Source organism: Haemaphysalis longicornis, unplaced genomic scaffold (assembly GCF_048455015.1).
Source record: "Haemaphysalis longicornis isolate Haplotype H1 unplaced genomic scaffold, Haemaphysalis longicornis Haplotype H1 scaffold_1, whole genome shotgun sequence".
In the NCBI taxonomy this organism is placed as follows: Eukaryota; Metazoa; Arthropoda; class Arachnida; order Ixodida; family Ixodidae; genus Haemaphysalis; species Haemaphysalis longicornis.
This window is the reverse complement of record NW_027526203.1, coordinates 273,499,428-273,524,768: the sequence shown is the minus strand read 5'-3', so window position 1 is coordinate 273,524,768 and position 25,341 is coordinate 273,499,428. Positions and strand designations below refer to the sequence as shown.

General features: G+C 50.1%; 1 protein-coding gene across 1 annotated transcript in view; it reads left to right on the top strand.

The window, feature by feature from the left end:
* Positions 1–25,341, top strand: part of Cad88c (cadherin 88C) — a 194,998-nt gene that overhangs the window by 148,941 nt on the left and 20,716 nt on the right. Inside the window, 13 exon segments of the mRNA XM_077677889.1 lie at positions 1,587–1,663; positions 8,712–8,964; positions 9,538–10,459; positions 11,253–11,462; positions 12,555–12,868; positions 13,934–14,059; positions 14,617–14,803; positions 15,405–15,628; positions 17,689–17,877; positions 18,443–18,556; positions 18,835–18,955; positions 19,437–19,729; positions 20,476–20,709. Coding sequence (XP_077534015.1) covers positions 1,587–1,663; positions 8,712–8,964; positions 9,538–10,459; positions 11,253–11,462; positions 12,555–12,868; positions 13,934–14,059; positions 14,617–14,803; positions 15,405–15,628; positions 17,689–17,877; positions 18,443–18,556; positions 18,835–18,955; positions 19,437–19,729; positions 20,476–20,709 — 3,264 coding nt within the window.

Here is a 25,341-nt window from a genome sequence, read left to right as displayed (position 1 = left end):
AAGCCGCACAAGTTCTGTGCGGTTTGTGGTCGCTTGAATCTGAGTCGGCAGAATTTTTACCACGTCACTGCTTAACATGTACGGAACAGTTTTGCTATCTATGCCAGGTAAGAAAGAATTCGTTGGTTAAAAATATGGCTGTCGTGCTTATGTTTTATAATGACGTTTAGGTCATGGTAGAAATCATGGCCGACACCTGAACCATTCGCGGCGGTAAGGATCCCTCGCGAAACCAATTATTTTTCTCCTCTCTGTTCTCAGTCGATACGCGCAGAGTATTTTTGTTATAATAGAGCTAAAGCGACAAAGTTGAAGTAAGGACACACAGAAGTGTGGCTGAGTTGTTGGCATGCCGTGCTTGAGCGCTGTAGGGGAATGTTCGTTGGGAGCCAAGTATCTACGGCATAGACTTTGGCGGTTTCTGTTCACTTAGAACTCTCAGGGGAATATTTTCGACGTAAGAGGGAATCGGGAGCCGGAAGGACGTTTTGAATGCCTGTAAGCTTTCTCACGAGGTTCCGGGTGACAAACGTCAGAAGGCGAGTACCGGAAGTACAGAAAATGTCTTAGAGCCATTCATAAGAGACTTCCAGCAACAATTTCTTGTTTTTCATAATTATAGCGAAAATATCCCTCTAGATTTTGTCCAGGGCTGTACAAAAGTGGCGAAAATCACGCAATTAGTTGGAGAAATACACGGTGTCCACGCGCATTCGACATTTTATTCCCACAGACAAACACATTCTCGACAAAATTCCAGGGTTCATGGGTCTCTTAGCCAAGAACCGACCCAAAAACACTTTTCGAGCCACATTACCACCATTTTAGTCACCCCTCCCAGTACAGAGAAAGTTGAAACAAACATAGATGCTCTAAAAGTCACGCTATTTGTTATAGTTCCTTTTTCGGCTCATTCTAATGGCGCCGACTGGCGCAAGGATTTTTGCAGCTTTGTTGCCGAATTCACTTTCCGTATTATCGAATTGCCGTTTTATAGGTACGCTCTAACGCAATTCTGTGGTTCAGCTTCACCGCTGCGCACTCAATTAACAAATTTGTGCAGCCACAAATAAAATTTCGCCGAATGATGGTGTCGAGCATACAATTCGACTCAAAAGTCCGCTCTGCGCTCTGGCGCAATGCGAGCATGGCATTCTCCGATGCGTAGTGCCACCGCCCACGTCACATTAATGAGTCAAATGGCATGCACGTTACTGTGATGCGCTGAATTTGCTTTGTCGACGCCATTTTGATTGGCTAATCAAGTGCATTGTGGGGAAGCTGGACCACGGGATTGCCTTTGAGTGCAGTTGCTACGCGTTAAATCATTACGAGCGCTTTGTGAGACGTGTGGTCTCTAGCCGACAACAAATGGCTAAAGCAACAAATGATGGAGAGACGATGCAGCAGGGCCCCAAGTACATTCAAGGAAGTTGCTGCCCTTGAGTCTCGTTTGCCACACTTTGTGAACACTGGTGCGCACTGTGACTGCCGGCGAACTGTCTTTTCCCCATACGCCGTAGACAGTGCCCGTGCGGGCGCTTCCGCGTGTCCTTCCCTCATCGCTCGCCTCCGGTCTCTTGCAGGCGGAAGATCCGGACTCCGAAGTTTATGGCACCGCCGGGATTCGTTACACCAGCATCCGGGGTCAAATAGCGGACAAGTAAGCCAGCGCCATATCATAGTCCCGGGATTACGACGTCGTAAAGAGAGAGCCCAAGCGCCCAGGTGGGCGCTAATGTGCAGTGCATGCGGCGCACGTTCGCTGGAGTTACACACGGGACGGTTTTCGCACAAGCAGTAAAGGCGTACGACGATTCGACCACCGACTAGAGCCTCCCTATTATAAACTTAACAATGTCGGAATAATTTACTTTCAACTCGTTTCGTTTAGGCCTAAAGGGCTGCTACTTCAGAGCTTACTGCAAGTGACGTAACTGTTTTATTTTTTGGTACCTACATTTGTTTATTTGTCCATCGTGGTACGGGAAGTCATGAGGCAGGGAGATCCTGACGTAGGGGCCTTGCTTAGAAAGATACAAACAAAAAACGGTAACTTGAGCAAAAATATGCCCTCAGTACAAGGAAAAAAGATTATTACACGGAATAGAGGCTCAATTTCAGGATCACTTGGCTATAGAATACTTCATTGGGGCTGCCAGAAATATTGACGAGGGTTAATGGTTCCTTGTTTGCTTCGTGGGATCTAATACTGTTTTAAATTATGACAATACTTCAAATTTAATCCATCTGTGATACATTGCGGTGTGCGGAACATCAGTAAAATACTTTGTACTGTAGTTTTTTGTGTGGGATATGGTACGTACAGTCGGCAAAAGGCTGGTCTATAAAGGCCCGTTTACACTTGCAACGAACCGACGCGACGAAGCGGCGAAAGCGAAAGCGATCGCTACCCTTGCTGTTGTTGTGCCAGAGCGCCTGGCCCAAAGGCGTTGCACGAGGCGACGCGCCGACTGCGAGGCTGAGTCACGCCTCTCCCTTTGTCGCTGCGGCGCGGCCGAATCCTGCATCTCGAAACGCTGCGGCGCGGCCGACTCCTGCATCTCGAAACGCTGCGGCGCGGCCGATTCCCTCAGCGGAGAACGACCCAAACAAGGGCATGTCGCTAAGCCCGGAGGCGAGGTCACGGAGACGGCGGCGGCATCGCTCTCCCTTTCCCCATTGGCGGCGCAGCTGACTCACCGCTTCGCTACCATTCGTCGGAATTCAAACTTCAGGCAGCGAGAGCCCTGATTGGAGCATTTCGAACTTCTTGGGGCCACAACGAACTCCCGGGCTATAAAAGAAGCCCGGAGGCTCTCATCGTCGGCTTTCCTCGGCGGCTTCTCTCCGGCACCAGTCTCTTCGGAAGCACCGAGTGAAAAGGGTGCTGTCGCCTTTGTGCGAGTTATGTAACGTTTGCTTACCTTGTACATACTGTATATAAATGTTACTTTAAGTTTTCGTCGGCTCGAGAACTTCTTCGCTCGGCTCTGCGCCGCGTCGATAGCGGACGGAGCAAGGCAACATCGCTACACCGGTGACTGCGCTCGGGTGGCCAGTCGCAACAGCGGAGACAGCGTCGGGATGGCTGATTCCCAACCTCGGTGACGAGCAGGAAGGCGAGTCACAACCTTGGCGACCGCCCTGGGATAGTCATTCCCAACAGTGGTGGCAGCGGTGGGATGGCCCATTTCCCAACAGTGGATGGCAGCTGGGGGATCGACCGGCAACGGCTACTACCTGGTGTGGTAAGCGCTCGACGTTTTCTCTCAGTTCACCAGACTTCTCTAGCACAGGTTATGGTAGTTTAGAGAAGGGCTGGGTGAAGCACTGTGTATAGCTTTGAGTGTTTCAAGCCTAGAGCAAGTGTTTTGAAACCAAAGCTAGTGCCGAGAGGTAAACAAAAGAGCGTAGAGAATTACTTGCGCGTGCCTTACTAGTAGCTCGATAGTATAGGAGCGGCAAGGGAATTCTAACGCGGGTAAGCAGCAAGAGGCCAGTGCAAACGATGGAGGACCTTAAAGTGAAGGAACTCATCGAAATTTGCGAGGAGCTGAGCCTTGACTTAGGCCGTGCGAAACGGAAGCATGCGATCCTTGAGATCATGCGGAAGGAGAACGTAACGGCTGAGGAAGTCAATGAGGCCAGGGCTGAAATCAAAGAGCGCCGTGAGCGCGAGGAAGCCGAAAAGAAAGAGCTCCGCGAACGCGAGGAAGCCGAAAAGAAAGAGCTCCGCGAACGCGAGGAAGCCGAAGAGCGGCGTGAACGCGAGGAAGCCGAAAAGAAAGAGCGCCGTGAGCGCGAGGATGCCGAAAGGCAGAAACGGAGAGAGCAAGCCGAAAGGCAGGAACGGAGGGAGGAAGCTGAAAGGCAGGAACGGGAAGCCAAAAGGCAGCTCGAGTGGCTCGAGTTGATGAGGCTAGAGTCGGAGCTCCGGCAGGGTTCGCCGGCGCCTAACATGACTTGTCCAACGTTTCAGGCGAGCGGTCCGAAAAGTCAGGACCAACGGTCGCCGTTCGTTGTGGAGAGGTTAGGGCCGGAAGACGGAGCGTCCAAGGCCAAAGGCGAAGCGACCGCACTCGTATTCGTGGACAGAGAAGCGAGCCAGGAAAGCGAGAACGGCGCGGAGGCAGAGAAGGCGCTTCGAAATAAAGATTTCGAAACGCGCGCACAGTCCGCGAGCAGTGGCCAGTGCATGGCACTTACGAGTTCGCAAGCGGGGAAGCTCTCGGAGAATGTTGACTCTTCCCCAGCGAGCGAGACGCGAAAGGACGCCGAGCAGCTTAGCCCGAACTACGAGCCGACCGTAAACTATCGCGGTAGGCTAGTGGAACCGCCAACAACAGAACGGGATTGCGCGAAATCCTTCAGTGGAGAAACGCAGCCGGGCGAGACGAACGATACGTTGTCACCGGTTTCTGATGAGCAGTTACGCGAAGACGAGCTCAAGGTCGAAGCGCTGCCGACAGGGCCGACAGAGAAATCCGGTGAGCTCGTAGCGAATGAAGTTGACAGAGACTGTACCGCCTTCTCGGAGAGCAATGGCGTACCCAAAGTAGATAAAGCATTTTCTGAGACGTCCGATAGAGGGCCGTGCGGGTCCGCTGATCGTGTTCATGTGTCGGTCTCGTGTTCAACGATCTCGGCAGAACGCTCAGAATCAGAGGAGGCCTCAGACACGGCTTCCAACAGGATCGCGCACAGTGCGCGAGATAGCGAGGTTTCGCGTGAAAGTTTGGACGGCGAGGCTAGCCAGACGAAGCCGCTAGAGCCCCCGGAAACAGAAGGTGTTCCTTCGGGTGTGAGCTCTAACGCGGGCGATGTTGTGGCTAAGCCTGCGAGCAGGACACGAGAGACGAGCGAGCAACGAAGGCCGAGCGGCGAGCGGACCGAAAGCTCTGGCAGTAGCTTAATCGAGCCGCCGTCGGCCGGAGCGGGTTGCGTCATCCCCATCGGCGGGGAAACCCAGGTGGCCGAGTGTTGCGAGGCGAACTCGATGTTGTCCCCAGTTCGTGATGACTTGCTTGAAAGCAAGGTGGGGCACTTTCACCCGCATTTCAAGCCAGTGGAGCGAAGACGCTCAGTGCGAAAGCGGGAGTTGAGAGCTTTCTGCTATGAGCGGAAACGCGGTTGCGAGGCATGCGTGCCGGCCGCTATGTTGGCCTTGAAGTCAGCTCCGCGCGCGATAACGGGCGTCAGCTTTGCGAGGCTTGTACATGACCGGGGAAAGAGAACGCGTTTCGAATAACGAAACTAGCCTGTGGGGAAGAGCTAGTCGTAACGCTGCGTTCTTCGTTTCCCCGTTCGGACAGTCCGTCCCGTCATGTTCAGCTTCGGTCTCAAACGCGTGCCGTATGGCCTTTTGAGTCGAAGCTAATGGATCGGTGTTTCGTGGCCTGTCAGAGTACGCGCTGGGTAGGAGCAAGTAGAACGTTCGAGTTGTACTGAGCAGACGCAAAGAAGCAGGCCTATCAGTCAAACAGTCAGTGTCACATAGGTTGCGCCGAAGTGACGTAACCAAGGTAGGTGGTTGTGGTAGCGCGGCCGACGAAGACCGTCAGTCGTAAAGTGGCCGCAGTCGTAAGCTATCGCCGACCAATGACTAAGTCAGAGATAAAGGCTTTTCCGGATTTGACTGGATAGGGCTAGACTTAAGTGAAAGATTACTCCACGCTGGCTAGTGACGCTCTTAGAACGACTGAGCCAGTAAAGGTGAAAAAGGGCACAAAGTAGGAGGACGCGTTTTAAGCGCTGTAACGAGCCTGAGCGAGGAGCCAGTTCTAACGGTCCCCGACTTTTCGAAAGGTTCGTTATTCAGTTCGATACGAGCGATCGTGGCATGAAAGCTGTACTATGCCAAGAGGATGCGAACGGCCGGGAACCGCCAGTTTGTACTTAAGTCGCAAGTTCACTTGCCGGGAAGAGGCTTACAGTACTCCCGGAAAGGAATGTGGCTGCATCGTGTGGGCCGTGCAGAAGTATGCGTGCTATATAGCCGGTAACGCTAACGCAGACGCCCTAAGGCGGGCGCTCTTAGTGCTACATTCGTCCTCCCCGTGTCTTTCATTTCGCCTCTTCGTGAGCAGCTTTTATCTTAGCAGGTAGATGGGAGCAAAATTATTGCCCTCATTTGCTGCCTCAGTTGATTATTTCCGTACCGCGTGATTTCAAGTAATCAACCTTAGTTATCATTTAATGTCGTGTGTTACGTTTGACACTTAGTGTGAGTTCTTCTTTTAAGAGTTTTACGTCCCGCATGGGTCTCTTGGTGTAGAGGGTCCAAATTGGGGATAGACACTTAGCTAGGAGAGTTGGTCACGTTTTAGAGTCTGGTGTTCTGACGGAGGACAGAGGGTGCTTGCTTGCGCTGGGTGTTGCCTGTTGTCGGTCGGTTCTTTGCAAGCTCCAGAACGATGAGCAACCGGTGCTGAGGACAGACCGGAAGAGCCGGACGAAGCTGGTCGAGACACCTGGGCAGCACGGCGAGGTACCTGTGATCCGGACCTGGCAGGCGGTACCTGTTCAAGGAGAGGAACTTGGTGGAGCCGCCCTTTTCCTGGGGCACTGGAGGTGTACCTGGATGAGCCTGGCGAACGAGCGCGCCCAGCATCCGAGCCACGTGGAGGCAGCTCGTCTTCACGGCGCATTGTCTGGCGGCGGGGGTGCTGTTGTGCCAGAGCGCCTGGCCCAAAGGCGTTGCACGAGGCGACGCGCCGACTGCGAGGCTGAGTCACGCCTCTCCCTTTGTCGCTGCGGCGCGGCCGAATCCTGCATCTCGAAACGCTGCGGCGCGGCCGACTCCTGCATCTCGAAACGCTGCGGCGCGGCCGATTCCCTCAGCGGAGAACGACCCAAACAAGGGCATGTCGCTAAGCCCGGAGGCGAGGTCACGGAGACGGCGGCGGCATCGCTCTCCCTTTCCCCATTGGCGGCGCAGCTGACTCACCGCTTCGCTACCATTCGTCGGAATTCAAACTTCAGGCAGCGAGAGCCCTGATTGGAGCATTTCGAACTTCTTGGGGCCACAACGAACTCCCGGGCTATAAAAGAAGCCCGGAGGCTCTCATCGTCGGCTTTCCTCGGCGGCTTCTCTCCGGCACCAGTCTCTTCGGAAGCACCGAGTGAAAAGGGTGCTGTCGCCTTTGTGCGAGTTATGTAACGTTTGCTTACCTTGTACATACTGTATATAAATGTTACTTTAAGTTTTCGTCGGCTCGAGAACTTCTTCGCTCGGCTCTGCGCCGCGTCGATAGCGGACGGAGCAAGGCAACATCGCTACACCGGTGACTGCGCTCGGGTGGCCAGTCGCAACAGCGGAGACAGCGTCGGGATGGCTGATTCCCAACCTCGGTGACGAGCAGGAAGGCGAGTCACAACCTTGGCGACCGCCCTGGGATAGTCATTCCCAACACTGTTCACACTTGCACGCGACACCGAGCTATGGCGATGACGATTTTTTGCTTTTCTTGTTATTGTCTCGCGCTCGGAGTGAGACCAAGGGTGAGACTTCGCGGGAGTTTCGCCGCTTGTGGAGACACAGCATCCGGGTGCTTTGGCAGGATATGACGTCAGGAAGTCTCGCCTCCTGCTTCCGCTTCAGAAGCGACGGCGCGACGGAGGCAAAAAAAATTGGTCGCTTTCGCTCGCTTTCGTCGCAAGTGTGAACGGGCCTTAAGGCGCGAGCGGCGTGCTCTGGACTGCGCGGGAGACATCTAGGGATAACGTTTGGTTTGAGACCGGTAAAATGGGAGCATGCGCGACCCGCATCAGCGCGATGGCTGTTTTCCTTGTCGCTGTGCCCGTCGCCTTGCCGTCCGTACCTTCTTTCCCCGTGAGAAGCGCTGCCTGCACTGCCGGGCCAAGAAACAATAGTGGAGATTAGCGATTGGTAGTATACAGCATTTGCTGCGTTTAACTATTTGCAAGGCTTAATTTTTGGGGTGCCCTTCGCTATGTAGACAGGAGTTTTTTTTTTTTCTGTTTGCAAGACAACGAACAACAATCGCCGAAAGCGCATCGCTGCCGGTGTTTGAGTGACTAGATATCGGTCCGTGATTGCTTGCACAGTGCCTTAAGTATTGTGGCGTTAGCCCGTCAGCAGTGACGTGCAAAGCCGAGCCTAGAAACCGGATAGTCGTGCACGCGGTACTTATACAGCTATTGGCAGAACGATATCACAATGAACAGCTGTGCGCCAAAGCTAATGCAGACGAAAATCTCGCACAGCGCGTGCTAATGCGGGTAATCTCTGCTTTTGTTTCCCGGCCCGGTAGCGCAGGCATGCAGCGCTTATTACGGTAAAGAAGGTGTGGAAGTTGAGGCGACGGGCGCAGCCATCGCGCTGATACGGGCCGCGCATGCTCACGTTCTACCTATCTCAAACCAGGCGTTATCACTAGATGTCTCCCGTGCAGTCCGGAGCACGCCGTTCGAGCGTTATAGACAAGCCTTTTGCCGACTGTACTCTCTGCGAACTATTTTAAGCGAAGGGCTATGCGCAGATTTGCGGTTTCCTGTGCTTGCTGTAGTGAACAGAATGGACAAAGAGCGGCGGGACAAGACACCTGGGTGCGAGGAGGATAGCTAAGGCTGTGCCGCAAAGCCTAGCAGCGCTGCTAACTTCAGTACAAATATTAAGAGATGCGGATTTATGCACCGGCCATAAAGTGTCAGTGGCACCTGCAAGAACCCTTCAACCGTCCTCGCAGACTGCGGCTGGACCCCGAGTCGGGAAAAGTAGTGGTTGCCACGTCAGCCCATGGCCTGGACCGCGAGACGGCGCCCGAGCACTTCCTTACGGTAGAGGCGCGAGACGAGAATGGCCGCGGCAACCGCAACACCGTGCAGCTTCACCTAGTCCTCGAGGACATCAATGACAACGCACCAACCTTCGTGCTGCCCTCGTACGAGGCCCGCATCCGCGAGAACGCACTCGACTTCCGCACTCCACTCGTCGTCATGGTGAGAAAACGCCGCCATTGTTAGCGCTTGCGTCGGGATCAAGTTTTATTCTGTGACAATTCCCTCAGTCCGCAACTCCAATACACGCAGTCCTCCCGATGCTTCAGCGTGTGCAACCAGAGGGCGACACTGAGGACTGTGGGCAGGCAGGCAGGCACGTGCTTTGAAGGAAACCGCTCCTAAATCAGATTCTTGGCTATTCGAAGCCGAATGAATTCGATTGTTACGGCTAGGGGTTGTGTATTTTAGCGGATGAGTTTCCGAAAAGGCTTTAATGTGAAAGTTAAAAAATGTCAGCCAATTTTCTGTGCGATTAGGTCTGAGTAACCTAGATTAATCGAGAGAATAACCTTGCGATAGGCGGGAAAAATGGCGAGGACAGAAAAGGAAGGAAAACAGACGTTTCAAATAACATACTTCCATGCTTGAAAAACAAGAAAAATGTAACCTCATGCTATCTCGCTGGGCAACAAATACGATATGGCGGTTGAGCTATCGAAAGAACATGAAATAATTCCTGTGAATAAAATGTTTGTCGTGGAGAAACCTGAGGTATGGCAAACTTTCACGCAGGCCGTCGACGCAGACCAAGCAGGTGGACCCAACAGCCAAGTGCGCTATCAGATCGTGCACGGTGACCCTGACAACAACTTCACCATTGACGAGGTCAAGGGTCGCATCAAGCCTAGGTTGCCGCTCGACTTTGAGCGGATTGCGCAACCCAGGGGTGATGTCCGAACTTTCAACCTCCTTGTCCGCGCCTACGACATGGGCAGGCCGTCACTGTCGAGCAATGTCAGCGTTGTCGTATACGTGCAAGACGTCAACGACCACGCGCCGGAGTTCCCCACAGACTTTGTGTCCAAGTCAATACCCGAGGACATCCGGGAAGGCACGGCCGTTGTCCGCGTCCTCGCCGAAGACCGCGACCACTCGCCGAGCAACAGCAAAGTCGTTTACAGGATTCAAAATGGCGCGCAGGACAAGTTTGTCATTGATGCCCTCACGGGCGTCATCTCCGTGGCACCCGGCGCTAACATGGACCCAGACAGGACGTTCCCCAAGTCTGTCCTTTACAGTCTCCAGATCCTTGCTCTCGACGGAGGCCTCGGGGAGCAGCAGAGGTCTGCGATGGTGGTCGTAAACATCTCCATCGTCGACGTGAACAACAAGGCTCCCAGGTTCGAAGAGCCTGGCGCCGTGGATCTGGTGGAGAACAGCGTTCCGGGCCACACTGTGGCTGTGGTGCGGGCCACGGACCAAGACGATCGGCCCATGCTCCGCTACTCACTTTGTCGGGGAGCCGCCAGCGAGGCGCGGAACGAGGACGGAGGCCTCGTGAGCGAGTTCGATGCGGAGCAAAGTTTCGAGATTAACAACCTGGAAGGCAAGGTCATGGTCAAGAGCAACATCGACCGCGAGCTGACGGAGTCTATAAAAGTGTGCATCAAAGTGGAAGACATGGCAGCGGCGACACCAGGCCAAACCGCTACGGGTGAGCATCAGGGTTGCGTAGTCTTGTTAAGCCTCCTCTCGTAATCTCGCCGTATTACTGATCGCTCGAGGTCTACCTGACCACAATGCACCCGAATAAACAAACGCAGCGGTTAAGGATCCAAATTTGGCGCGCTGCATGCAAACCCAGCACACGGAAGTGTCCTCGCTGGGACACAACGTAGTGCAATCGCGATGTTTTGTATGACGTGATGCCACAGCAAAGTTGCGATGTTTAATTAAATCATATCGTAGGTCGTGGCGTTTGCTGAATTTTGTCCACTAGAATAAAGATTTCAGGGTGCCAGGGGTTGATCAGCAGGGTGCATTACGGTGAAGCAGACTCACGGGAAATTTTAAGAGCGTTACGTAGCAGATAATGTGCATTGAAAACATTGAAAGAAACTACTTAAAACTTGCGTGATAGGGGAGGAATGTGTGCCTGTGGTAACGATGTTCCGCGGGGAGATTTGAGGGAAAAAATTATGATTTAAATATAGAGAAGATTATCTTTGGGAATGCCGTCATCGTCCATTAACCATTCCAGTGCTGCGCGTAATGCAAATAAATATCAAATAAATTGCGTTTAACTTTAATGCATTCCCATTGCCATTAAGCCACCTTAAACAACACCCCAAAAAGAGCAAATGAAACTCGTAGTGTTCTACTCCATATTTCGGGGGTGTAATACAGCTTATTCGTTAAAAGCAGCGAATTGATGTGTCCACACCTTGTTTTGTGCGTATTTAGATATGAGTTAGAAATATTTAATGTGTATGCTGTTTTGTTTTCAGCTACGCTCACTATTCACGTGGTCGACGTTAACGACAACCGACCAAGCTTCAAGAAATCCTACTACCGCCAGACGGTCACAGAGAACTCAATGGTTGGAGCACCAATCGTCACTGCACGAGCTATTGACGCTGACAAGAACAGGACCATTTTTTACTCTCTGGAAGGAAAACTGGAATACTTGGCACTAATAGGAATTGACCGAAAAACAGGTGCGTAATGTACTCTAATACAACCAATTTGTTCTACCGTAATTGATTACGTCGTACCTGAAGTTCCATACAACGGGAAGTATGACGCCCGGTATTTTCCGAGCATAGAGTGGACCTGCTGGTCTGGGTTTAAATAACACGCCACTTTTATTCGCAGAATACTTTTGTACTCCCTGTACACCCTTTTATGGGTACAAGAACGAATTTTGAGATTATATATAAAAATCTGGGTATTTTGGAAAGGAAAGTTTTTTTTTGCATGTCAAGAAGCGTACTGCCGCCTTTACATGGATACAAGAACGAATTTTGAGATTCTAGCAAAAAAATTTCCCCGCATTTCCCCGAGGGGAAGAATGTGAAAGTGCGAATGCACGAGTTGAATTTGCGCGGTTCGGTAATGTTCGCGAAAGAGAGATCACACACACACACACAACTACAAAGAAAGAAAGATGCATTTATTCACAGACACCTATTTGTGTTGTCGTTGTACTTGATTGCTAGAGCGGATCTCAGCTTTGAAATTTCGTGTCAGTACTGCTTTAAGCGGGTGCATTAGCCCTTCTCACGCCCGATTCTTGGCCAATCCCCCACGTGGGTATGTGCCATGTCAGTGGCCAGGCAGCGCGCGCCCATCTCCCCCCGTTGCCAAGGAAGACGAGGAGATTCCTGGCCAATCCCCCACGTGGGTATGTGCCATGTCAGCGGCCAGGCAGCGCGCGCCCATCTCCCCCCGTTGCCAAGGAAGACGAGGAGCGCGCGCACCCGCAGCTGTTGCTATGTGGACGGACGGCGGTCGCCGGAATTCAGGGTCGCTTATAAAGTGCATTCGCACTTAAGAAGCTAGGGTATTTTTGCCTTATTTTGGAAAGAAAAGCGTGTTTGCATGGCAAGAAACGCACTGCACAAGGCACACCAAAGACTCTTTGTGTTCTATCTTCCAGTTCTATTGTTGCCCCACATCCTTTCTTTTATTGCCGCCAAGCAACCAAAGCCCTAGTGCGTGTCACGTCTGCTTTTTTTTTTCGTCCTTGTTCCAGCTGCGCAAGTTTTGTTCGCTGCCTCAAAGCACGTATTTCTCCCTCACATCATTAGGTGAGGTGACTGTGGCGGACAAGATCGACCGCGAGGCGCACAGCTGGATCAACGTGACGCTCAAGGCGACAGACTCAGGAGTTCCTCCGCTGTCCGGGGCCACCGAGCTGCAGATCCAGGTGCTGGACGAGAACGACAACAACCCGATTTTCAGGCCCGGTCCCTCTGAGTTCGCCGTGTCGGAGGACGCGCTCGTGGGCGCCTCGGTGGCCGCCGTGCATGCGGTGGACGCCGACGTCGGCGAATACGGCCGCGTCACCTACGCTCTCGATGCCGCCGGCACCGACGGCAAGTTCAAGATCGACCGGGACACGGTGAGTGCACCGCTCACGCTGCCTCGCTTTGACCGGCTGAACCCTCGTACCGGATTGAGTTGTGCGCTCGGAGCAGGAGCGTAGCCAAGAGGAAGTTCTAATCTCATAAAGTGCCTACTGGTGCGGAGAATAGGGTTCTGGTGGCAGTATCGTCTAGGAATTTATTGAGCTAGGCTTAGTACAAATGTTTTTTGCTGGTTCTGTAGTTGTCTATGCTTATGCAAGTACAGAAAAATGACCAGTGACTTTTGTAATTTATGGTTGACCTCCTCGATCAATACGAAACTTAACTAGGGTGGAAGATGTGCTAGCTCAAATTAAGAAAAAGAAGTGGGGTGGACATGTAATTCGCAGATGGGTAACGGAATGGCTGCTGGGAGACGTGCTAGAAGTAGGAAAGACCGGTAACACGATGGAGGGATAAGATAAGAAAATGAATGGATGCGGACAGGCCAATGGTGCGGACAAGCACGCACGCACACAGAGAGAAAAAAAGAGAGACAGAAATAAGGGTATGCAGTCAAGAATGCAAGGAAGGCAAAGGGAAAAAGGTGGTTCGTCATTTATTCTCCTTGAATCAGATATAGTTTTTGAAATGTTTGAAAGATAGAAAGAAAGTGGAGAAAAACATGCCCGCCGGGAGGGACCCAAACCCACGACCTCCAGAATACCGGTCGGGAGTGATATCGACTACGCTACCGGCGGGGCTGTGCTCCCCTCCACTTTCTTGGGCATTTATGTTGAGGTAATTGTTTCATTAGCGCAATCACAAAAACGGAAGACAGTGGAGGTCAATGTGGAGCTATCCGAGGTACTCCGTAGTCACTTCATAAGAGGTTTACGGGTATCATTACGGGTATCATACGGGTATAGGAGCATGGCGTCTTATTAGCGCTAATGTCCGCTAAGGATGTTAAAGCAGCCCATTACAAAACATGGGTTTGCTGGGTTCGTTCGTTTACGTTCTAAAGCTTTTCAGAAAATAATGACCTACCTTGTCATCACAGCACAGGGATACAATGATGCAGACTAATGATGTGTACGCTTCCTTTCCTTGACATTCAGGGAATAATCACGGTTGCAATGCCTTTGGACCGAGAAGAAACGGCATCGTACTCCTTGATCGTCCAAGCGTGGGACAACTACGAAGCCGGATTTGGGACAGACGAGAGCAGGAGAACATTCAAGCAGGTGAAATGATTTGTTTAATTCTAGATGTAATTATTTTTGTTTGGTAAGGCTAACTGCCATTGCGGTGATCATGTCAACTACACATTTAGGTGTGAGTTCCTTTTAGTCCAACGTAATATGACAATTTCGTTTTTTTTTTTGCTTTGCTAAATATGCTTCCATACCAAAGTTTCAGTGAGCAGATTTCATTATGAACGACATAAAAACCTGCTCAAAGTCTTTAATTTCACGCGTACAAAAATGGTGCAGTTGTTAACGTAAGTACATTCTTCGAGCAAGAACCTTGCTGTAGGGTAGATGAAAAGGTTCTTAGCGAAGCTATGAGACTAATGAGGAGCTATTTTGCACTGTCATGTTTAACAGGCGACTTCACAAATACAATCGCAACGCTTGGAAAACGCAGTTCTCTGAATATTATTACTGTACAGCTAAATTAAATATGTCTCCATTTAGTCTTGCCTCTCGCTGCGTGCCCTTGTAACGGAAAGCAGCATCGTTCGCATCACTGATGCACTCGTACGGCCTAATATCATTGTTACAATGCTTCTTGGTTGCAGATAAGTATACGCGTTCTCGACGTCAACGACGAGGTTCCCGTGTTCGTCCGGCAGACGCACTGCACCGAAGTGACTGAATTCCACCGCTCACACGAAACGGTGCTCCTAGCTTCAGCCACCGACGCCGACGACCCGACGACACCCAACGCCAGAATCGTGTTCACAATACAATCTGGATACGAAGCCGGTGAGTGCGGCAGTGTAGGAAGGAGTGTGATAAGGCCAAGTTAGTGCGGCGAAATTCACTCGATGGGATCACGTAGATACTATTTCAAATACCTCTTATGCGTTTATTCCTGATATTTTTTTCGAGTCTATAGCCAGAAGGCCCGCGTTTGCTGCCATACTTTGTGGCAGCAAACGCGGGCATACGTGTGCCAACGCCCTCATTGGCTGTTACGCGTCATGTGGCTCCACAGCAACGGCCTAAAGTTACCAAGGAAGCAGCCGAACAGCTGGCGGCGCAGAGAGAAGGGGGGATGCCAGTGCGCATTGGCTTCACCCAGTGGCGCAGCAATCACCAGCGGTCGAGGGCGCTGTGCGTGGCGCATCACCGCACTTCCCGCCAACGCTGCGGACGCTTCTATTCATCTGAGCACTGAGGAACATGGTGGAGCCCACAATACCGTCGTATCTGCTCTGTGATTTGACATGAACGCTTTCTCATTCATAACTCATAAATGCTTCAATGTCCTCCGAGTTTTTTCTTTACTTTTGCTATGTGTACGCATCAGTGTTCAGCGGCAACAACCATTTCTCAAACTTGATTGTTGGCATTGTGCTCGCAGATCTGTTCGAGGTGGAGTCGCTGCCGGACAATACGGCCCGCGTATCGACGCGCTTCTCGCTGCGTGGCCGTGTGGGAAACGTTACGGTGGCACTACGAGCGCAGGATCAGGGCTTGCCGCAACGCTCCTCGGTGCAGACATTCAGCGTCTGCGTGGCCGACGTGAACGACCACAGTCCGGTGTTCGTCAAGCCTCCCCAAAACCACACCATCCGCATTCCAGAGGTGCGTGTCCTGTCACTTGTTACGGGCACCGCAATGTTTTGCCGTTCTACTTCAGTGTACAACACTCCAGCAGCGCTGGAGTGTTTGGCTGGCACGTTAATTAAATGCGTGGTTTTCCGGGGATCAGGATAAAAGACGCAATGTATCCGCCTCTTAGTCAGATTAAACTCCCCATTCCTGTTGTGCCACGGGCATCAAGAACGTCACTACAGGAGTGTTTACCTAGGCTCTGGATATTGTCATGAGAGACGAGTCTAATTTCCTTTCCCCTCCCACTGGGTTCCTCTTATGACGAGAGTATGGGAGCTTGTAAAGCTCTGAAAACTGATGAAAACACTGGCATAGCACGAAAAGCAGTGTCATACAGAGCGAGTTTAGTGTTTGTAGAAAAATATTGGATACACAAATTTAATTGTCGTTGTGCACATGAATTCTTCTTTAATGCTGTCATTTTGAACACTCTACGTCCCCAGCAGCAGCTGATTTGCATTGTAGACAATTGTTTTGGTACATAATTAATAATTGTTTAGACAAACAGGCACTGGAATCTGTGGGAGGTTATCGTGATGTCTCGGATAAGTTTGATGTTAGAACAATGAAACATGCCGAAAGATGGCGTGCGAAGTTGAGGTTATTGAGGCTTTTGTTTATCGAGTGACCTGCTTGATCCTGCTGTAGTCGCAGGCATATCTATGCCTGGAAAGGGCAAAGTAAATGTTTCATGCCATGCGCAGGCTTGAACAGTGTGTGATATTTCTCTTGCTGAGCCGCGCATTTTATGGGTGCTGGCAGCAACAACATAGGTATGCTCGGAGCATTGCGAGCGTATGTTCCTTTTCCTAATGTCCGGACCGTGGGTAAAATGTTAAAATCTTGTGATTGATCACATGGACTAAAATGCGCGAGCGATCACCAGGTTAATGGTACGTGATACGTCAACAGCGCATGCGCAAACCGTTTCGTTGTGAAGCGGTAGCTGCAATTTTGTTCCGTTCTTTCTCGGTTCGGGTTCGACTGTCTAAAAAAAATGAAGGAAGCTCACACTAACGAGGAAGACTTGAAGGTAGCGAAACTGTACGCAACCTTTACGACCATTACGACGGTTTAACTCCCCGATTGCAGCAGATTTGCTTCGTCTTCACTGCCACAACGACATTTAGTCCAGCATTGTTGCTATAAGTGTGAGCTTCCTTCATTTTTTTCGAAAGTGATAATCATTGGACATCACCTTGGAGGGGCGTACGCTATGACGTGTATTTCTCGTTCCGAGCAACTGTTGCCACGCTGTTGAAAAAATACTGTTAATGCTTGGGTTCATATCCGGGAAAATTGACACATTTCGGCTTGCCTTCAGTGACGTTCCTCGCAGTTCGGTCTCGCAAATGTTTCGGAAAAACCTTGCTGTCTTATTATCGCAAACACATTTCAAGCTTCAGATTGCCAGCAGCTTCATAATTCTTTATTCACTTTCTTAAACACCCGTGTACTATAGGGCTCACCTGATCTGCCGAACATCGAAGCTAAGGACCCCCGCCGATATCGATGTGGCACTAGCATTCTTAACTTCGAACGAAATCTGGCAGGGGCTGCAGGCCCGAACAAGCGTGATAGAAGTGCGTGGCCCTTTCGAATGTCCGCTGAATAGATTAGGATGAAGGTGCCAACAGAAGAGCAAAATTCTAAGAAAAGAAAGTCCCAATCCAGTGAGAACAATATGTGCTTGCATGGGGGTTGGGTGATGACGTGGTTCATTCCATGAGTCTACCCTCCACTAACGGCGGCGGCAAAAATGAATGTGTACATTGTGCTTCATCTAAACGTTCGTTAAACATATAACGTTTGTTTTAAGTTTTCGATAAGTGAAACTGGGTTCGGCCCACGAACTGCTAGCCCTGCTTGACTTTCCCCTGGCAGCTCCGTTTTACTACTTTCCCCGCATCTTTCATCTGCTTGTGGTAACGCACCCTTTAAAGGCACATATAAAGAGTGCGGTGAGCTCACAACACTGCCGCACTGCTTTCACGGTGGATAACCAGGGCATGCTCCCTCTCCCATCGCAGAACGCGACCCTGGGCACGGTCGTTGTGGAAGTTGGTGCGGAGGATAGCGACTTCGGGGCGAATGCCGAGGTTCGCTACCGACTTAAGGACCTGCCCAACGGCCACTGGAAAACCTTTCGGCTGGACGAACGCACGGGTGTCATCACTTTGCGCCAGACACTGGACCGTGAGACGCAGAAGGTTTACGAGGTGCGCCCATTTCCAGTTTGCCTTCGTCCTTTCGAGCCACTTTAGCGAGGGCAAAGTTTACCGTTCTATTAACAGATAGAACCAGTGCTTCTTGCTTTATCCTGTTCGGAAATATGTCTAATCGTAGCATAAAACGACAGTGCAACTTGTTTGTATTGCAGCATTCTTTGCGTTTTTTCCTAATTTTCTGCCTTTATTAACACGGCATCTTTCGTATTTCATCAATTCTGAATTTTACCAGAGCGATACTTGTAGCTGGTAGCTTGTCATTATTTGCTTGCTGCCTGTTTTGAAATTTCACTCGCAGCAATGCTAGGTCTCCGTTCATCTTTAGTAAAGGTATGCCAGTTGGTTTCTTAATAAGTGCTTTATTTTTCTTCGCGAACACATTTTTCTGGCACAATGGATCGAATGAACAAATAAACGTTTTTTTCTAACTGACGTGACCACATAAACTTTAATTGTGACGCCTTCCCTCTTGACCACTTTCCCCTTTCCCCAGACATACTTTCTGTACCTCGTTTTTGCAACAAAGTAATTCATTCATTCATTCTTGCCTGTTCAGCTCCGGGTTGAAGCCTACGACTTGGGGCAACCCACGTCCCTCTCGAGTGATTTGGACCTGACTGTATTTGTGACGGACGTCAACGACTACGCACCCGAATTCACCGAAGACGTCGTAAGGACTCGATCTCCTTGTTAAGCCGTGACAATATAGTGAGACGTGTTTTGAGTATACCTTTATTGTATTTTAATATAAAATTGGGAACATATTTGTTGGGCGCAAGAAAAAATGCTGCCAGCGAGTGTTTTCGTTTCTCTACATTTCTAAGGATGTAAACACCGCGAAGCTGTGTTTCTGTAGTCTGGCCTTACGTACATCACTGCAGCATGCGTGTATCGGTGGTGCCTCAAAAGGATGAGCAAACGACTCAACAATGTTCATTGCCTCCGCAGCATCAGCTCACATTCACAGAAAATCTGAGGCCGGGAATGGAGACGTACAAGCTGATAAGCACCATCGACAGGGATGATGACCTTAGCATCCTGAAGCCTATCCCATGCTACTACATCGTCGGTAAGTCCATTCGTCCTTACAAAATACCGTTGAGTGGTGAGCCAGGATAGATATTGTTTCCTCCAAAGGCCCACAGGATGCTCCCACTGTCTTGAAGTAGAGGGGGTCAGTTGGTACGTCACGAAAGCCCGATACTTTCAATTAACAGCTACGCTGTAAAACAGATGCCATGGGGGAGGGAGAAATCAACGCCACGAACTTTGTATTAAGTAGCGCGACGGCTGAGCCAGTGCAGAACCGAGGTGGGTGTTTTGACTCGTCGCATCGTCTGATATCGCCACCTGCTGCACGCCTACCGGTGTGGCCGCGCCACAGAGCCGCGGACATTTTCAGAGACCCGGAATAGGATGATAACGGAAGGTGGTAAATCGGGGAAGGAACGAAGTGGCAGCACTGATGCCGGATTCAGTACTACGAGAGGCGCACTGTGTTTCTCGATCACATTAAGTTCTCATTGGCTTCGGATTGCGCCTGCGTGCAGGGGGCAACGAGAAGGGCCGCTTTGCCCTGGACATTTTCACGCACCAGCTGTCCGCCACCGAGGCTCTCGACCGAGAGGAGCAGGCCAACTACACCCTGGTGGTACGGGCCTCCGACGACTGTTTCCACGAGCCGCGCCCAGTGACCCGCTTCGACCCCAAGGACAACACGCTGCTCCAGGTCGAGATCAGCGTGTTGGACTTGAACGACAACCCGCCGCGTTTCGTGAGCCGCGTCTTTACCGGCGGTGTCACCATGGAGGCAGACTTCGGCGTCGTCTTCATGACCGTCAAGGTGTGTGTGCGACCCGCACCGCGTTTTGTTTGCAGCTTTTCGGTCTTCGCGTGCGCGAGAAAAACGCTTCAGAGTGGGGATACTTTGAAAGGCGCACTAAGGAGCATCGACCCCCGGGGCTAGATTGGGGCGACCAAATAATGTTGTAAAATAGTAACCGGAGCAGTCTTTTCAAAGTTCAGTATCACCACAGAATGAAACCCTTTCTTGAGCTTTAGTGGGGACAGTAAAAGTCACTGACGAACCAATGGTAAGTGACCAAGCAAACGCGAAGATGTTGCTCCCTCAGAGGCGGTCAGATTCTTACATTCAAACTGGCGCTGTCATGTCACGTGACGATTGATGTTAGCTTGTTTCACTGCTACAGCTGCACACAACCACCATTTTAGCAAGCTTTTTGTGATGGTGGTAGACTGCTGTGAATGCAATACTGTAAAATCGAGAGTGCACAAGTGACACGCGCGGGACTGGTCAGGAATGAATGAAGGTTCCGCTCACCATTATAAGAATCCTGCTTTCCTGGGATGCTTTCTTGCTCGCTCGCTGGTCGTCTTGCTTGCTCAGTTTGTCGGTTAATTTCGCATTTTGTGTCACTCAAGGGCCTTCGTAGGGAAAGATAACCTGTCATATTTTTTTAGTTAAAATGCATTTCGTTGTGGGCCTGCAGCTATAAGATTCTGAGAAGTCAAGATGTGATTCAGATTCCGGGCAGGGGCCTTATAATAGCGTAACCCAACGTACCGCAGGCGGTCGACCGAGACGAGGGCATCAACAGCGTGGTGAGCTACTACATCGGCGGTGACATCCGGCGCACGCTGTCCGAAGGACTGGAGTCGCTGACGGGGCCACCGTTCCTTATCAACCACCGCACCGGCGACTTGAGCCTCAACTTCTACCCACAGAAAGGCATGAAGGGATACTTCGATTTCGAAGTCGTCGCCAACGACACCGAGGGTTTCTATGACACGGCCAGCGTCTTTGTGAGTACCTTTTCGTGTCGTGCCGACCTTGTGCTGCTGACAACTGTTATCAAAGATGGCGTCGTGCAACCAAAAACCACCACTTGTCATGGGTTTGTCACTGCAGTGCGTTTTGGGTGCGGTTACTCGAGCACGTAATTTGGGAATACTTTATTTGCTAGCTCCGGGGCATGGCTGCAGTACAGTGTTTACAATTTCGCTTCAGCGTTTAGTGAACGTATACTTACGCATAAGCGGAATTGTGGACGCAGATGTATGCGTGCATTAGTACTAGCATCAGTTTGTGCGGGAAATGCTTTGACATTTTTGTTTGTTTCCCTGTTGTTAAGATGGCATTTTCGTAATTTGCTATTTATAGGATAACTAGTATTTGTTCCCGAGTTTTCCGTCGAGTTTTACAAAAAAAAAAAAAACGCGTTGGGACACGTCTACGGCCGTTAGATTTTGCTCTGCGTAAGAAAACAATAAACAAAAATCAAACGCCCATTCCTCTAATGACAACGATGGTTGAAACGCTCAGCTTTCTTGTGAGGAATTCGTTCGCGGTCGTTGAGGTTGTAGGGGTACACAGAGTTTTGGTGACGGGACGGTCGCCATCAGTGAAATTAAGAAAGCTTCGATTTAAATCCAAACTGCATCGACCGTGGAGGATGTCGGCTTTTTAATGCGAGGCACCCAGGTTAAATTCAGACCACGGGAAGCGTTTTTCTCTTGAGGCCCCCTGTGTGCCTTCGCTTCTCATCATCATCATCATTTTGCGAAACCCGTCGTGTAAAGTTGGCTTTCCTGCAGTGCGTTTTCGTGACGGGACGGTCGCCATCAGTGAGGCGTAGAAAGCTCCGGTTTAGAAAGCTCGTAACACTGCGACAAACACGCGTGTAGGACAGCGGTGCAAGGCGCTAGTGATCGCACAGGGCTTGGGGCCTCTTTGCACAGCACGTTCACTGTGCCGCTTGTATCCTCACAATTCGCGATGAGCCTACTCGTGAGCAGGAAACGTAGAGCGGCCATCTGAGCAATAGTCCTCCATCGTACAGTCCCTGCCACGTCTGAATTGCACTCTTAGGCAAAAAGGACTAAAAGTTCGTCCTTTGGGGGACTAACGGCCGTTGCCACAATCATTAGTCCCTTTGGGGACTAAATGTGAGGGGACGAATGGTTAGTCCGCCACCCGGTTGGTCCGTTCCGATACTCCCCGAGGGACGAACTGCCTCTCTGAAAAAAAAAAAAAAAACCAGATGTCCACCAACAGGGATCGAACCGCCGACGCCCGCAAATAGACGCAAGGAACCCAACGCGCTACCACTTCAAAAAAAAAAAAACACACTTCACCACGCCGCCGGGCGGACGGGCGGGTAGATAATTTTCAAGTGTACAGCGTGTAGTGATGTGCCAGGTGATGGATTCATTGCAACTGGTGCCGGAATTTTTATCCGTGCAAGCGACCGTGACCCCGATTTGCGCTTTTCGCTTAGCACTTTGCTAACTTGAGGGTCCATTCTCATTTCGATTCTAAGTACAGTCTCACAATCAGTTTTTTCTCGTAAAGAGCAATCAACTCGTGTTGAGATAGATGGCTGAGTGATCGGACGACTCATTTGTTTACGCACAAATTAGCGCAAACTAAGTGCATTCTTGGTGTTCGATACATGCGTTAAGTGCTCTAGGTATGGTGTGTGAAAGCGGTCGTCTGTGTGAGTGTCAGAAGAGGGAAACAGACCATATTTTCCTGCATCGGCGAAATCAAATTTGGTGTGGCTTAGCCTGAATTCTTTAAGTTAGCGTCGCTAGACGATCGGGACTGGGAGATGCAACTGGGTTTTACAGGAGTTGCAGCATTGTCATAGCTTTGGTGCACAAGGCAATTATGTACCGAGTGTAAAAGATAACTTCAAGACCCTTACCTGTAGCGAGAATTTTTATTTTGCAGTTGTTGTCATCAGCAACTAATGCGTTTTTTCGCGTCTCTGAAACATACATATTCATTACGCTTGGGGATCAACGTTTGCTATTGTCAGTAATATTTGTGGTATTGTTGACGGGCTTGAAATCTTTCATTGGCCGTTATTACCTCGCCCGAATCGTATGCAACACAGCGTATCACCATAACCTCGCCGAGAAGCTTCTGTCGATCATGCATCGCCGCTCCTTGCCATTACCCGCTGCTCGATTGACACTAGGCGCTTTTTTTATAATTAACATAAAGATTTTTCCCAGTGGCACCATGTAAAGGACCCACTGACTGCAATGACTTGTGTTTTGGAAATCTGAAACTGTCCACAGACATATGCGCGAAATGGGAACACGACGCCATTAGGGGATTAACGACGCAGCAAAGGGACTAAATGCATGCGTTTCGTCTTCCCGTTACTCCTTATAGATCGGCGGGGACGAACAGTTAGTCCGCATTTGTGCACACGGCACACACTCTGCTACAGATACTCCCATTGAAGATGAACTGTTGCCCGCGAAGACTAACAGCTGTATTTTAGTCCCTATTTTAGTCCTTTTTGCCTAAGAGTGTGCTAACGAAAAATACTTGCTGATAAGTTAAACCTGGACGTAACGAACCTCTGTCTAACGAAATTCTGGATTTAACGAAGTTTTTCAATTCCCCATTTCCGCCTTTATTGGAGCCCACGTGTTAGCGACCTCTATGAGTTGCGACGGTTAACCTGGATGTAACTAATTCGCTACGCTGATGAGTCAAGGTTTCTCGCCCTTTTTCTGAAAAATCGGCTGGCGAAATGCACTAATTTAGCGAATTTCACCAGCAGCGCAATCTCTCGTGCGTTTACGCGTGTGAGTGCGGTGTCGGTTATGTTAGGGGCTAGGCGTGCCTGTCGGCGTGTAGTCGCGTGTGTCCCCTGATATCAGTGGTTAGGTGAGGTGAGGTGACTGTGAGGGGGAAAGAGGTTCCCAGCCTGCCCCACATATGTATTGCAGGGAGAGAAAGGAAAGGGGAGGGGGTAGAAATATGGGTTGAGGTAGTGGTACAAAGGTGGTTGGGGCAGGAAAAGGAAGGGGTAATGGGGAAGAGAAGATAGATCAGCGACCACTGCCCGGGAAAGGGAAAACTATAGCGGGCTTTTTTTTTTTGAACATGAAAGGAAAATTTCCTTGTTTAAAACGAAAAATCAGAAAACTCTACAAGTATTTAAAGAACAATAACAAACACTTAACCTTAAGAACACTTCGCTCTAAAAATTGATCTTCACTGTCGACTTGGATCCTTGGTAGACGTCTTGTCTTGTTTGTTCTTGTTCTTGAACTTCACTTGATTCTTGATTCTTTGATATTGGTATGTTGATCTTGTTCTTCATGATTTGTTCGTGACCTGACTTGACCGGGTATATAGATCTGTATGTGTTCGTGGATGATTTCTGCTGCCTGAATACGAAAAGATTTGTCTTTTCAAAACAAGCTCGCAATTTGAAATGCCGTCTCCGCCAGCGAGAAAGAAGAACGTCACCGCCCGTTACAGTGTCCCAGCTAGCATCCCTTCAACAATTTTGACTGCAGAAAAGAGCATGAAGTTAGGGAAAATTAAAGCGCCCTTTCAGCATTAGTTTGGTTCTTGAAACGCGTTAAGGCATCGAAAAGTATGAAAAAGCAAAAGTGATACTTAGTTACGTTTGGGAATTCGGAGGCCGTGTAGTAGCAGCAAGCGCAAATCACGCAGTTTTTCAGTGTGAAATATATCCTTGAAACACGGCGAGTTCAGCATCACTTATGCATAGCATATTGGTTTCGGTTCTGCTTCATTCCCGCGAGCTGTAATCGAAACCTGCATGTAACGAAAACCTGCATGTAACGAAAACCTGGATGTAACGAAAAAATGCGAATTTTTGTCAACTTCGTTATATACAGGTTTAACTGTACTCGTATACGAGGAATCTTCAACTGCCGTAAAACAATTCGGGCACATAGCATAGCGACTATGAAGTGTAGGAACCGTTCAGCTTCTGTCGGTACATTACAGTGGCGTAAATGCAAGTACTATACAATTCGAAGTAGCCGAAGTCGCTTATTATTGATTGATTGATTATGGAGTGTAACGCGCCGACGCTACACAAGCAATGACGCGCGCCGTAGTGGAGGGCTCCGGATTAATTTTGACCGCCTGGGGACCTTTAACGTGCGCCGAAATCTCAAACACACGGGCGTTTTTGCCAAGAAGTCGCTTATTAACGCTGAAAATTCCAAAAGCATGAAGGAAGGTATACCGCCCCATTAATTTTCCCGTACTACGATTTGTGACTTCCCGAAAAATGAATGGTGAAACGGGCCTGTAGGAGCTTGTCTGGGCGTTTTTCCGGAACTAACAGTAAGACAGGGACATGTATACCTGGAGTAAGCATGTGTGGCAACTTCTGATGAGGACCTGTTCCTTTTATTACTCAAGTTTCACTTTATTTATTTAAGTTAAGTTTATTTAGCAGGTACCGCTGGTGTAAGAGATTTGCTTCAGTTCCGAGTTCGGCATTTTGCTTTTCCCTACAGAAGGCAAGACGGTTGTCTATAACGCTCGATCAATATGCGCCAAACTGCACGGGATACATTTACTGATAGCGCCAGATTTGAGACAGATAGCGCGTGAGGATGCGCGGCCCCTTTAACGCCATTCCCGTC